Source organism: Acomys minous (genome assembly GCF_964271855.1).
Source record: "Acomys minous genome assembly, chromosome: 1".
NCBI lineage: Eukaryota > Metazoa > Chordata > Mammalia > Rodentia > Muridae > Acomys > Acomys minous.
This window is the reverse complement of record NC_140483.1, coordinates 61,161,652-61,175,198: the sequence shown is the minus strand read 5'-3', so window position 1 is coordinate 61,175,198 and position 13,547 is coordinate 61,161,652. Positions and strand designations below refer to the sequence as shown.

Here is a 13,547-nt window from a genome sequence, read left to right as displayed (position 1 = left end):
TTGTTCAAATCGTGGTCATGTCTATTTTTTATCACAAAAGTATACATCATACTAGGTGTTACAGATAGATGTGATTCTAAAGATAGATATGGTAGCTGGGCAGTGGTGGTGCACACCTTTCATCCCAGCACTTGGGAGGCAGCGGCAGGCGGATCACTGAGAGCTCTAGGTCAGCCTTGTCTACAAAGTGACAGCCAAGAGAATCCCTGTCTCGGGAAAAAAAAAAAAAAGATAGATACGGTAAAATAGATAAGGTCTTTAAAAACCTCAGAGACCCCCAGCACTCCACAGGCAGAGGCAAAGGCAGGCAGATCGCTGTGAGTTCGAGGCCAGCCTGGTCTACAAAGTTAGTCCAGGACAGCCAATGCTACACAGAGAAACCCTGTCTCGAAAAACCAAAACAAACAAACAGCCAAAACACTATGAATGTAACAATTCCTGATTGTTTTGTGGTTCTTCTTGCTGTATGTAAATGTGTATCTAAAAAAAATTTTTTTTTAATATTACAAAAAAAAAAAGCCACAGCAAGACATGATGCATAGTGTCTGCTTTCATAGTTTTATTCCACACAGGTAGAAAAGGGGAGAACTGCGAGCGAGAGCTGGTTTCTTACCAGGGGAAATGTGTGCTCTTTATGTAGAGGTCTGCCATCAGACACTGAAATGACCACACAGAGGGAGCACACAGTCAGCCTCTGCAGTTCCACAGGGGAGTCTTGCAGGCTTCTCAGAGTCCACAGAAAAACTCCCTGTACCGAAGTTGTTTTCATTTCAGTCAGGAACTTGAAAAGCTTCAAGACAGCAGTTATCTCCAACAGGCAGAAAGCCTTGATGAAGAGGAGCACTGTGGGCAGGAGCCTGGTGCTAGCATCCCTACGTAAAGAAACCAGGCCACTCTGCACAACCTGAGATGACGTCAGAAGGAAGAGAGTGGGCTCAGGCTGTGTTGGCTTTGCTGTACTTTCCCTTCCTTGGGGCGCTTGCAGTATTTGTATGACAGGAGCGCCAAGCTACAGACTCCAAGTAGCAGAAGAGCAAAGAGCACATACAACGCCGTCTGTGCTTCTGTGACACCCAGCATCAGCCCCAGGAAGGGCACTTCCTGTTCCATAGGACTGGCCGTGGGTCCAGCATCTAGGAGAGGACAATGGGGGCTCAGGCTCTGGCTCTGTTAGCTACCAGTCTGCTCTGGAAAAGTCCCACTGATCCCTGCAGTCCAGTGGCTGCCTGCTATGCACCCCACACACACATACACACGCAGCCCAAGCAAGCTCATGGCTGTGCTGTCTACATGGGTCCCCTTCACTGCTTTGCTGCTCCTTTGTGTGCGTGTGAATACCATGATGCTCATGTGGGGTCAGAGGGCAACTTTCAGGAGTTCTCTCTTTCCATTCCGAGTTCCTAGTATTGAACTCATGCCATGGCGCTTTTACCTACTGATGGCTCACTGTGCCATCACACACACACACACCGCAACACATGCCCACCCTTTTTTCTCCCAGGACTGGGTCTCATGTAGCCTAGACAGGCCTCAAGCTAGCCAGGTAGCTATGGATGACTCTGAACTTCAAATTCTACTACCTCTACCTCCTAAGTGCTAGGATTACAGGGGTGTGCTACGGTACCCTGTTCGGGTAGTGCTGGGTATTGAGCTCCCCATCACCTTGTGCACACACGATGAGCCTCTCTACCGCCTCAGCCCCAGCCCCGGTTAAAGCATCACTTTGGGTAACTAAACTACAGCCTGAAGTGGAATAGTGGTCTCTTATTTTCATAGTCATTTCTATTTTTTAAGTCACCCAGCAAGAAGTAGGTGCAGTGTTTTTACAGTCCTTTAAGTTAAGCTAGCAACTGCCTGGAAGCACCTATCCTTCCCAAGGAAAGGAGATAGGGGTAGGACCGGGAGAGCCTAAGTCTGCTCACTTCTACAGGAGGCCCCAGTCTCTACAGGCAACTCAGGCAGCCCAAGGGTTCCTGGGGCACCTGCTCACGAAGGAAGGGGTCAGAAAGGTAGGCAAAGGTCTACACTAGAGGAAGGTGGGAGGAAAGAGCAGCTTCCTCTTGCCCTTGCCCCTTCAGCGGGTCCCTCCCAGAGCCTCCTCACCTTCTGGTTGCTGGAGGCAAGGATGAGGCCCTTGTGCGGGGTCCGGAAAGCCATTGCAGCGGACTACAGAGGCGTAGAACCCGGCCGATGCCTTGGGGATCCTCGGCAGGGAAGGGTCAGAGCGGTTCACGTAGTGCACACCAAACCTCTCTGCGAAGCCGGTGGCCCACTCGAAGTTGTCCATCACACTCCATACTGTGTACCCTCGAAGGTCCACTTTATCCTGCACAGCTGCTCAAACACAGGCCTGGCGTGAGCACCCCTCCCATCGGGCCTCCTGAAGCGGTGCTCACAGCTGTCCCCACTGTCCCAATTGCAGAGGGAGCTCCTCTCCTGCATGTTAGTAGGTCCTCTGCAGTAGACGTGCAGGGCCATCGGTATCTTTCTAGAAAGTTCTAAGTGGAACCCCACTGCTTACTTCTGTAGTTCTAGAGACTGGTCTGAGTCAGGGCCCTGAAATAGCCCTCCCCATGGAGAGGGAGGAGCTTTAAGAAGGGAAACATCTGAGCTGTGATAGGGACCTGGCAGCCATTTCCTTGCCTGCAGTACAGCCCAGGATCTGCATACATACCGCCCTCACAGGATGAACTATGATTTCATATGAGTGCTACATGTGGGTGCATGTAGGGGCCGGAGGGGACCCTCAGGTGCTGCCCGCCTTGTTCTTTGAGACCAGCATGTTAGGCTGACCAGCCATAGGGCCCCAAGGCTGCTCCATCCTCCACCTCCCCAGTGCTGGGATTACAAGCAACCACCACCATGCCGAGCTTTTCCACGGTGTCCGGGATTGGATTTGGGTCCCGTGGCTGAACAAGCCCTCGGCCAACTGAGTTGTCTCCCTAAATCCCGCCGCCAGACCCCTCTCAGCCCGCGGCAGGACAGTAACGTGCAGAGGTGCCAAATACAAAAAAGACTGGGAGGGTCGCAGAGGACTCGGGCCAGACACTAAGGTCTAGCCAGTTCAGTCAACGGCTTTTACTTCCTGTAGGTAAATCCAGGCAGGAAAAAGACCTTAGATTCTAGCCTCAAACAAATGTTCAAACTCCTTAGGGCAAAAGGCCTTCTCATTCCTAGCCCTGGGATGCCAGACTACCCTCCTACAGACGCCGTGATGGTCCAGCAGTGACGGGGGCTCCTTTGGCCCAGCCAGGGTGCTGATGGGAACTCCTACCTTTGAGGGCCTCGTTGATGTAGCTGCGGAGATAATAGATCCTGTCGGTGTCGTTGAGTTCTGGGTCTCCCCGTCTGGACACTCCATTCTCTGTGACGTAAATTGGAGGGTTGTTGTATTCCTCCTTCAGCCAGTTCAAGATCCTCCGGAAGCCGAAAGGGGTCACCTTCAGCCAGAAGGAGCCAGAGTCTGGCCAAGAGCGGTCGGCAATGGAGGCAACTCCCCTGCAAGTTCACACGGCAGAGGTCAGGTCAGGTCTGGCTTACGAGCTCCGGGTCTCGCTTAGGGAGCTCACCCCTCCGTGGGCCCTGCTCTCTACCATGACCAGCTTGGCGTGTCCCCAGTGACGCACAAGCGCTGACTTCAGAGAACATGTCCTCAAGTCACCCGTCCAGTTAGTGACCTCCATTCTGGAGGGAGGTCCTCATTTGTGTAGGGACAAGGAGCAGACAGCTGAGGGGCACCTCAAATGTCCACATCCCTGACCCTTCTAAAATGATGGGAAAGAAAAGGGGAGCAGCTCGCGGCAGAGATGCCTGCGGGGGTGGGGAGGACAGGGGAGACAGAGGTATCCGGTGTCAGACACGGCGGTGTCGGTGTCAGACACGGCGGTGTCCGGCGAGCCCTGTTCTCCCACAAAGACTGCCCCATCCCCAGATTCTTCACAGCACTGGAGTCCACTTAGCTGAACAGGATGTTGCACCTCACAGGCCCTGGGGGAGGTTTCTGGGGAAACAGTCTCATAATTGCCAGACTGTAAACGAACAAGCAGAGGGGCCAACGCTGTGCTTCCAAGGACGGACGGAGGATGTAAAGCTTGTTTGGAAGAAAGAACCAGAAAGATGCTTGATGTGGAAAAGATGGAAAAGAAGGGCTGGAGAGGTGGCTCTGTGAAGTGCCTGCCTCAGCGTGAGAAAGGGGCGGGGCATAGTGGTAGCTGTAATCCTAGTGCTGGGGAGGAGATAGAGACAGATAAAGCCCTGCACATACATGAACTCTCACATACACTAAATGCGCAGTAACTCTTGCTATTATAAATAAATAAATTGGCCAGGGGTGGTAGCGCACACCTGTAATCCCAGCTCTGGGGAGGCAAAGGCAGGAGATTGCTGTGAGTTCGAGGCCAGGCAGTTCTACAAAGGGAGTATAGGACAGCCAAGTCTACATGGAGAAACCAATAAATAAACAAATAGATTGCAACTAGAGGATAACAACAACAACAGCAATAATAATAATAATAACATGAATCAATGTCCCTTCATATCACTTCATACAAGAATTTTTTTCTTTTTCACTTGGTATTTTGAGAAGAGATTTCTGTGTGTAGCCCTGGCTGTCCTGGAACTCACTCAGTAGACCAGGCTGGCCTCGAACTTACGGAAATCTGACTGCCTCTGCCTCCCAAGTGCTGGGATTAAAGGCGTGTGCTACCATCCCTGGACTCATGCAAGAATTTCTTTCCTTTCTTTTTTTTTTTTTTTTTTTTTTTTTTTTTTGGTTTTTTGGGACAGTGTTTCTCTGTGTAGCTTTGGCTGTCCTGGACTCACTCTGTAGACCAGGCTGGTAGAATTTCTTATTCTTGTTTCCTAGTGTTTCCTTGGTGAACGTGTATTATTTATATGGTACACAAATAATAGTTTGCCCTTTGTGTTGAAGAGAGAAACCAAGGGTGTGTCAGGGGAGCAGCTGGGAACCACAGCGTGGGTTGGCGATCGCTTGCTGTGGCCATCAAGCACAAACCATCAGCTTTGTCCCGAGGCCAAACAGACCTGCGCACAAGCTGGGCAAGGGACCCGGCCGGCCTCAGGTACCCTGTCGGCTTTCTTACCTATCTGCGTCAAAGGAAGAGAGGCCAGCAGGATAGTCGAGGTTGTAGGCCAGGACAGTGGTGTAGTGGTTGAACCCAAAAAAGTCGAAGGTGCCGTTGATCCTTCTCTTCTCACTCTCTGTAAACTCAGGGAGCCTAGGAAGAGGGAGCCATCAGGGGAAGACTCTAGGAAGAGTCACCTTAGGGAGGGACTGTGTGGACAGGGTAGGGAGCACTCGGGACTCCAGGCGCTTGGCTGTGACTAGAGCAGCTCTCTTCTGTCTGCTGCAGCAGCAGCCATCCCTTCACCGCCATGAGCCACTGTGCCCATGGGCCTCAGTGCTGCTGCTGTGTAAGCTCCCAGCAGGCTGTCCTCTCACCCCCGCCCTGTTTTTTTCAGACATCCTGCTTTTTACTGTTTATGATTGATTTAAAAGCCAAGAGCAGCCAGGCGGCAGTGGCGCACGCCTTTAATCCCAGCACTCGGGAGGCAGAGGCAGGCAGATCTCTGTGACTTAGAGGCCAGCCTAGTCTACTAAGTGAGCCCAGGACAGCCAAGGCTACACAGAGACCCCTGTCCCGACACACACACACACACACACACACACACACACACACACACACATCAAAACAAACCAAAAAACCCAATAACAATCAAAGCAACCCACAGATAAGTGATTCAACTCTCATCAGAAAAGCATCTAACACAGAGACCCACAAACGGACAAAGTGCAGAGAGTGAGAGAACTTGGAGCCTCCATCCTAAAGGTCTCCACCAGACTCCTCCCTGTGAGGATCTGGAAGAGGTGGTGGGAAGATGGTAGGAGACAGAGGTGAAGGAAACCGTGTCTTCCCAACAACACAGCAGGACTGAGCCACCATCCCATGCTATCTTCCTAGCAAAGATCCAGCTCGTGGCATGGCACCCTGCCTGGCACGGCCACGCGCACCGCACACTCACTGCTGTGGACACAGCACGCACCTGGACTTGCTGAGACCTGCCGCCAGGCTCCTGTCACGGATCCGTGTCTTCATTACCTCTGGATAGTCTCCATTTTTGAAGACGGGGTGTGCAAACCAGCCCCCCATAAACTGTGGGTGGAGAGGGCGTGGTAAATGTCTGTTGAAGCTGATACGGGAGAAAGACCTCTCACCTTTCACAGGCACCAGCAGGCCTAGCAGAGGCCCTCCCGTGAGGGTCACTCTCTCCCTCCTGTCAGGGGTCCTCACGGAACATGGACGTTCCATGTGGGCATCTGTTTACTACAGCATCGTCTCCCAGGAAGGGTATGTGCACACCCTTTATTTAAGAATTAGCAAACACTCCACCGAGTGAGTTACATCCCCAGCCCTGTACTAACAAATTTTTAAATTAGCATTAGTAGTAACAGTAGTGTGTGCCTCCGCCCTCTGACACAGGGCGGGGGTGATGCCATGGTGCACACATGGAAGTTAAAAGACAGTGCTGTGAAATCTCTTCTCTCCTGCCACCTTCGTGTGGGTTCTGAGGCTAGAACTCAGGGCACCAGGCTGGCAGAGGCAAGTGCCCTTATCCATCACGCCACCCTGCCAACCTACAAGCAATTTGAGACTTAAAATTCAGTTCCTGGCTGAAGAAGAGCGCTTGCAGCTCTCCAGAGGACCTGAGTGCGGCTCCCAGCGTGCTGGTCAGGTGGCTCACAACTGCTCCTGGATCTATCATGCCCTTTCTGGATTCCACAGGCTCCTGAACTCCTGCACACACACACACACACACTTGCATACACATACACAAAAATAAAAAGAATCTTTTTAAAAATCTCAGTCTCCTATAATTCATCTCTTTTGTCACAACAAACCTCTTAGCGAACAAGAAACATCTAGTTGGGTTGGAGAGATGGCTCAGAGGTTAAGAGCACTGTCTGCTCTTCCAGAGGTCCTGAGTTCAATTCCCATAGTGGCTCACAACCATCTATAATGAGATCTGGTGCCCTCTTCTGGTGGTCAGGCAAAACAAAACAAAACAAAAAAACCAAAACACTGTATATGTAATAAATACATTAAAAAGAAAAGAAACATCTAGTTCACAGATGAAAACTCTGAAGAATAGAAAAGCTTTTTTTTTTCCTCTCAAGCTCACAAAAGTGAAGTAAGAGCAAAACTGGATCCAAAATCTTTGATTCTTAGTTTCCATGTATTTCTGTCAAACCACAAAGGGAGAGAAGACAGCCAATAAGAGTCAGAAGTGGCGCCCTTTAATCCCAGCACTCGGAGGCAGAGGCAGGAGGATCACTGTGAGTTCAAGGCCAGCCTGGTCTACAAAATGAATCCAGGGCAGCCAAGGCTACACAGAGAAATTGTTTCGAAAAAACAAAAAACAAAAAGAAAAAAAAAAACAAAAAAAAGAAAAAGAGTCAGAGAAACACACCTGTGTCACAGAATATTTGATCACATAGTGAACCCCAAGATTGTGTTGTTTACTCAAAATACCTGTTTCTATTTGTGGTGTGGAGTTTTCTGTTTGAATATTGTAAACAGGATTAAATAAAGTCAACCACAGGTCAAGAGGCAGAGCAAGCAACCAGTTGACAGGGAGTGGACACACGAAAAAAATCAGACAGAGTGAGAGGAAGCCAAGGGGGATGGATAGAGAGACGCACAGGAAGTAGAAGGGAGGGGCATTCATTTTGCGGAAAGTGCATTCCTTCCTTCGGGACGTGGGCTTAAGAGGAAGGTCAGCTGGGTGCTTTCTCAGCCTCTCTAAGCTAGCAGGCTTTCACCCCAGCATCTGGCTCCCAAGTCTTTATTGGTAAAATCAAAAGATTCAGATTTTGATAAAAACTACAGACCTGCACGTATCTCCTGGCGGCCTCCACGTCGTCCTGCTTGGAGGGATCCCTGGGCTCCGCCCAGTCACTGCTGATGGTGATAGAAATCATGCCTCCCTGCCTGGCGCGGTACTTGTCGTTGTAGAGGTGCCAAGCCTCAGCATGGGCCTTTATCAGGTTGTGGCCGACAGTGTATGGAGCCGTGCCAGGCCTGATGGAGATTCCTGGAAATGTACAGGGATGTCAGCAGAAAACATCCTCCTCACGTAGGGAAGAAAGGATTTGACACTAAGAAGACTGGCACCCCAGTTCCCCCTACTGGATGGCAGAGAGTAAGTCAGCCTTACAGCGTCTTTCGCGGGAGAACAGGCAGCAAAGGGTATTTGCAAGAAGGGAACGGAGGGCTGGAGAGATGGCTCAGTGGCGAAGAGCATTGGCTGCTCTTCCAGAGGACCCAGGTTCGATTCCCAGCACCCACATGGCAGCTCCCAACCGTCTGTGATGCCAGTTCCAGGGATCCAGTACTCTCACACAGACACACATGCAGGCGAAACACCAACGCACATGAAATAAAAATTAACATTACAAAAAAATGCTATATTGATGCTGGGCAGTCGTGGCACATGCTTTTAACTCCAGCACCTGGGAGACAGAGACTGGTGGGTCACTGTGAGTTTGAGGCCAGCTTGATCCACAGAGTAAGTTCCAAGACATCCAGACAGTGTTACATAGGAGCCTCATCTTAAAAGGGAGGAGGAGGAGGAAGAAAGAGGAGGAAGAAGAAGAGGAAGAAGAAAAAGAAGAAGAGAGAGAAGGAATTGAATTGTCCAGCCAGCAGTACTCTGACTGACAGAAGGTCATTGATCTATGTGGGCGTCTGTCCCCCTTCTGCAGCAGGATGTCTACCATGACGATGCTCAGAAGTAGACATCCTGGAGCTCTAGAGGGCCACCATGAAGTCAGGACTGGAGGACACACCCAACGGCAGCAAGGACACAGTCCACAATTACAAGTGCTAGAATCAAGACCCAACTAAGAGCCCCGGAGGATGCATTTATCGGTCATTTGAGAAATACCTCCCCATGCCAATTTCAAGTTTAAAAAATAAAATATGTGTAGATACACGTGTTCAAGTGTTGGTGAGGCCAGGTGTCATTGATAGGATGACTGTCTAGTTCTCTGAGACAGGGTCTCTTATGACTTAAATTAAGCTAGGCTGAGGGGACCAGTGGGCCCCAGGGAGCACCTGACTTTGCCTCCCCAGGGCTGGGATTACAAATCTGTCGCCACACCTCTTTTTGGTTTGTTTGTTTGTTTGTCTGCATGGGTTCTGGGGAGAGAATTTAGACCCCCATACTTGCATGGCAAGCATTTTGCCAACTGACCCCCCCTCCCCAGGTCCGTGGAGGCAGGGTTTCCCACACACTGCCTGGCCCTGATCCTCATGCCACACGGATTTCTGTTCTTCAAGGTGCTAAGAACATTATGAGGCAGAGCTGACAAGTCGGCCCTAGGGCCTTTACCTGGAGCAGACACCCCGCTGCCGTAGCCGTGGAAAGCAATGACGAAGGGCTCGTTCAGTGTGATCCAGAACTTCACCTTGTCCCCCAGCCTCTGGAAGAGCACCTCGGCATACTCCCGAAAGCGCGGCACAATCGTCTCATTCTCCCAGCCCCCGATGTCCTGCAGCGCCTGGGGCAGGTCCCAGTGGTACATGGTCACCTAGCAGGGAGGAAGTGGGAGCAGTATTCTGTCAGACGTTTTCCTGAGGAAACTGGTGACACGAGACACGCAAGCACAAATGTCTGCGAGGGACACGGACTGACTCAGAAAAGGCTCAAGGAGTTTTGAACTATCTCCAAGACTGGGAAGAAAGTGGTTCATTCTTTAATTCTGTACCATGTGAATTTATGAGCAAGTCAAAACCCAAGTTGAAAACTCATTTTGGTGCTGTGGAGATGGCTCAGCTGGTAAAGACGCTGCCACCAAACCCGATGACCTGGGTTCAATGCAATCTCTGGGATCTATGAGGTAGGAGACAGGTATAAAGTTTTCCTAATATACATGTAGATACACACATGTGCAGATACATACCACATCATTTGAGGGGTTGGGAATAGAGTACTTGCCTAGCATGTATGAAGCTCTGGGCTCCATCCCAGTACCACATATGTGGTTTGGTGGTGCATGCCTGTAAGCCTCGCACTCGTGAGCTGGAGGCAGACAGATCAGAGGTTCAAGGGCATCGTCAGCCACATAAGGAGTTGGCGTTCAGCTGGGATGCATGAGACCTTGTCTCAAACATAAGTAAATAAATAGGACCCTATCTGAAAAGTAAATAAACGGATAGGAGAGGCAGTGCCTTAAAAATAAATATACTAAATAAATCAAATGAAAGCCCAGCATTGTGTTTGTGTGTTAAGTGGGCTCCTTCTGACCCAGCGTCTACAGGAGCCACACCCTCACCTGTGGTTTGATGCCAGCAGCCAGCAGAGCATCTATGAATCGAACATAGTAGTTGAGGCCTGCTTCATTGATGAACTTGGTGGTTCCGTCAGGGAGGACTCTGGACCAGGAGATGGAGAAGCGGTAGTGGGACACACCCAGGTTCTGTAGGGCCACCACATCCTCAGCAATCTTGTGGTAACTGTCGCATGCCACATCTCCGTTGTCGTCATTCCCAATCTTCAGTGGAGTGTGGGAATACGTGTCCCAGATGCTAAGTCCCTTGCCATCTGCTCTCCACGCACCTTCAACCTCGAGAGGACAAGAGGTGGTCTAAGTCGGCTAGGAAAACACGGATTCCCTTCTGTGTCGCCTCGGGGAGCCTCTTCTGGACACCCCGCCTCCTTTTACTAAAGCTGCACTGCACACACGGCAGCATCACAGTGCACTCTGCAACTGCACTGGCTACCCAGGTGACCATTGCAGTGTAGGCATGCGCTCGCTCGCTCTCTCTCGCGCTCTCTCTCTCTCTCTCGCTCTCTCTCTCTCTCTCTCTCTCTCTCTCTCCCCCATCTCCCTTTCCTTGCTCCCCCTCCTCCCATCTCTCTCCTCCCCCTCCCCTCCCTCTCTCTCTCTCATACACACACACACACACAGAGCCTAGGCTAGCTTTGAATTTTATGTTAAAGAACCAAGTACTCTACCAACTGAGCCACATGCCCCAACTCTAAGACTGTGTATTTCATTTTAGTTTCCCAATTAATGCTGCCAGTGGGGTCTGGCATATAGTGGGCATCGCTAAAGGTCCTGAGGGAACTATTTCACATCCCCTAACACCTCCAACTACAGCCAAGCAAATTGCAATGATCTTGGTGTGGAGGAAGAATTTGTAGTCCAGACATATACGGCTCTTCCTATGCCTTCCTCCTCCCCTCCAACTCCCTGCAATAAGCCAGTGGAGAATGCCTGTCTATGAAGGTCAGTGGGTACACAGGTACCACCTTTGTATTTTACTTTAAGACATTTCAATAAATACGGTATGGCTGATACGGTGTTGGCATTGTAATTGATAATGCATATTTAATCCTGGCCAGGAGAGGGCAGAGTGGAGCTAGCAGGAGCACCGGTCAAGGTAGCCATCTGTGTGGAGGTGGAGGAGGTTGGAACCAAAGCGATGTAAGAATGTAAGGATGTCAGAAGCTACACTTACATAAAAATAGATATAGACATAGATAGATTTATACAGACAATTCTTCACTGGAGAAAGGAGATGCAAACATGGAAAATGAAAGGGCTAGCATTAGCCTTATGGAATCAGAGCTTTACTGGGTGTATGGATATGAACTCGTGTCTTTAAACAGGCACGGTGTGGGGCTGGGGGATGTGGCTAAATTAGAAAAGACCTTGCCGGGTCAGCATGAGGCCCTGGGCTCTAGCCACGGTACTACATAACTGGGTGTGGCAGTGGTGATGCTAGTAACCCCAGCAGTTGGAAGGTAGAGGCAGGAGGATGTTCTGTTCAGGGTCATCCCTGGCTACAGAGTGAGCTTGAAGCTAGCTTGGTATACATAAAGCCCTGTCTCATGTATAACTAGGAGACAGATATGAAGTGTGATGGGCGGAAGGGCAAATGCACCCAAACGTGAGTGCGGGGACATTTGTGGGCTCTTCAGCTCTGATGACTGAGAAGACCTACAAGTTCTGACACTCCAGTGGCAGTGAGGACACTGGTGTCCAGACTGTTGGCTGCTGTGAAAAACAGCCGGGCCTCACTAGAGAAATGGCTGCTTAACAGCTGGAGCGGGGAAAGGTAGGAGATGTGCCTGCTGTGCCAGAAAGGACTAAGGAAGATGGGCTGGGGTGTGGCTTAGCCGGGAGAGGCTTGCCTAGCCTGCGTGAACCCTGGCTTATCCCATGCCCAGGACCTCATAAACCAGACAAGGGGTGCAACACCTGTAGCCCCAGTATCTTAGGACGTGGAGGCAGAAGAGTCAAAAATTTAAGAATTATGGGGTGGGTCAGCCAATTCAAGGCCAGCCTGAACTATATGAGACCCTGTCTCCAAAAAACAGGAAAAAGAGGAGGAGGAGGAGGGGGAGGGGAGGGGGGAAGTAGAGTAGAGAGGGAGAGGAGGTGTTGGGCACGTGGACTGTGCCACTGGGGAAACCAGCATGGAGCTAGGTGGAGGTCAAGGTGCGTGCAACCCACAGAAATCTCATTCTTGAGACCGGCAGGAGTAAGGACCGCTCCCTCCCTAGTCTGTGCCAGCATGCCCCTCACCCCCACCCTCTACCCCCACCCCCGCCACTTAGCCCTGAGGCCTCCACCCTCGCAGAGGTACATGTAACCTAGCACGTGGAATTCCGCTCCATGCAAATAAAGCATCCACAGCATCTCAGCCCCAGCCAGTAATGTCCACTCGCCCTGAAGACCCCTTCACACTTCCCCAAGGCTCACATAACCCTTGCTCACCCCAATAGAGTGCACGAGCTCTATCACAGATGTTGGCTGAGAGCTGCAACACTAAAATCCTCAGAGAAGGGCTCCCCCACCTTCTGCACCCGCACCCCCCTCCCAGCTCTCCCCGACAGACTGAGATCCCGCAGACCCCACCCACTCCAGCTCTGCTTCATCCTTCTCAGCCCAGTCAGTGTGCAGCAGTGCCTGGCCAGCCCGAGGGAAGAGGGGGAGCAGGGACCACAGAAGGGAGAGAGGGGCCTGGCGTTGGTGGCTCACACCTTTAATCCCAGCACTTGGGAAGCACAGGCAGGCAGATCACTGTGAGTTGGAGGCCAGTCTAATCTACGGTAACAAAACAAAAACAAAAACAACCAATGCAGACACAGGGGACATGGACCCGCCATGAACTCCCCATCAAGTCACTGGTCTGTTGCTTTCTCTGTGATATGTGGGGATCAAACCTGGAGCCTCATGCATGACAAAAAATGAGCACTCCCGCGCTGAGCCACACCTTGGCCCAGTCACTCTTATATTCCATTTTTCCCAGGAAATATAAAGCATTGTAGTTTCTATATTAACCTCCTTTAGCATGAACACAATAGGAGTCTGCTGTCAGGACATCAGAAAAAGCCCAGACCCAGTTGGAGTCAGTTTAGGCAAGCTGCCTGCTTAGATGAGCTGGGGTGGGGGTGGGGGGCTGGGGCGGGAGGGAGGCCCTGTAGGGAGGTTATCTGTTTGCATGGCCTTTCCTGAA

General features: G+C 50.9%; 1 protein-coding gene across 1 annotated transcript in view; it reads right to left on the bottom strand.

Moving 5' to 3' along the window:
- Positions 1–547: 547 nt before the first annotated feature.
- The window catches only part of LCT (lactase), a gene marked incomplete at its 5' end in the record, with an annotated part of 38,486 nt that continues 25,486 nt past the window's right edge, over positions 548–13,547 (bottom strand). Inside the window, 8 exons of the mRNA XM_084747804.1 lie at positions 548–1,133; positions 2,104–2,334; positions 3,275–3,498; positions 5,103–5,237; positions 6,064–6,173; positions 7,910–8,112; positions 9,412–9,610; positions 10,355–10,645. Coding sequence (XP_084603930.1) covers positions 916–1,133; positions 2,104–2,334; positions 3,275–3,498; positions 5,103–5,237; positions 6,064–6,173; positions 7,910–8,112; positions 9,412–9,610; positions 10,355–10,645 — 1,611 coding nt within the window. The 3' untranslated portion in view covers positions 548–915. The remainder of the gene's footprint in view (positions 1,134–2,103; positions 2,335–3,274; positions 3,499–5,102; positions 5,238–6,063; positions 6,174–7,909; positions 8,113–9,411; positions 9,611–10,354; positions 10,646–13,547) is intronic.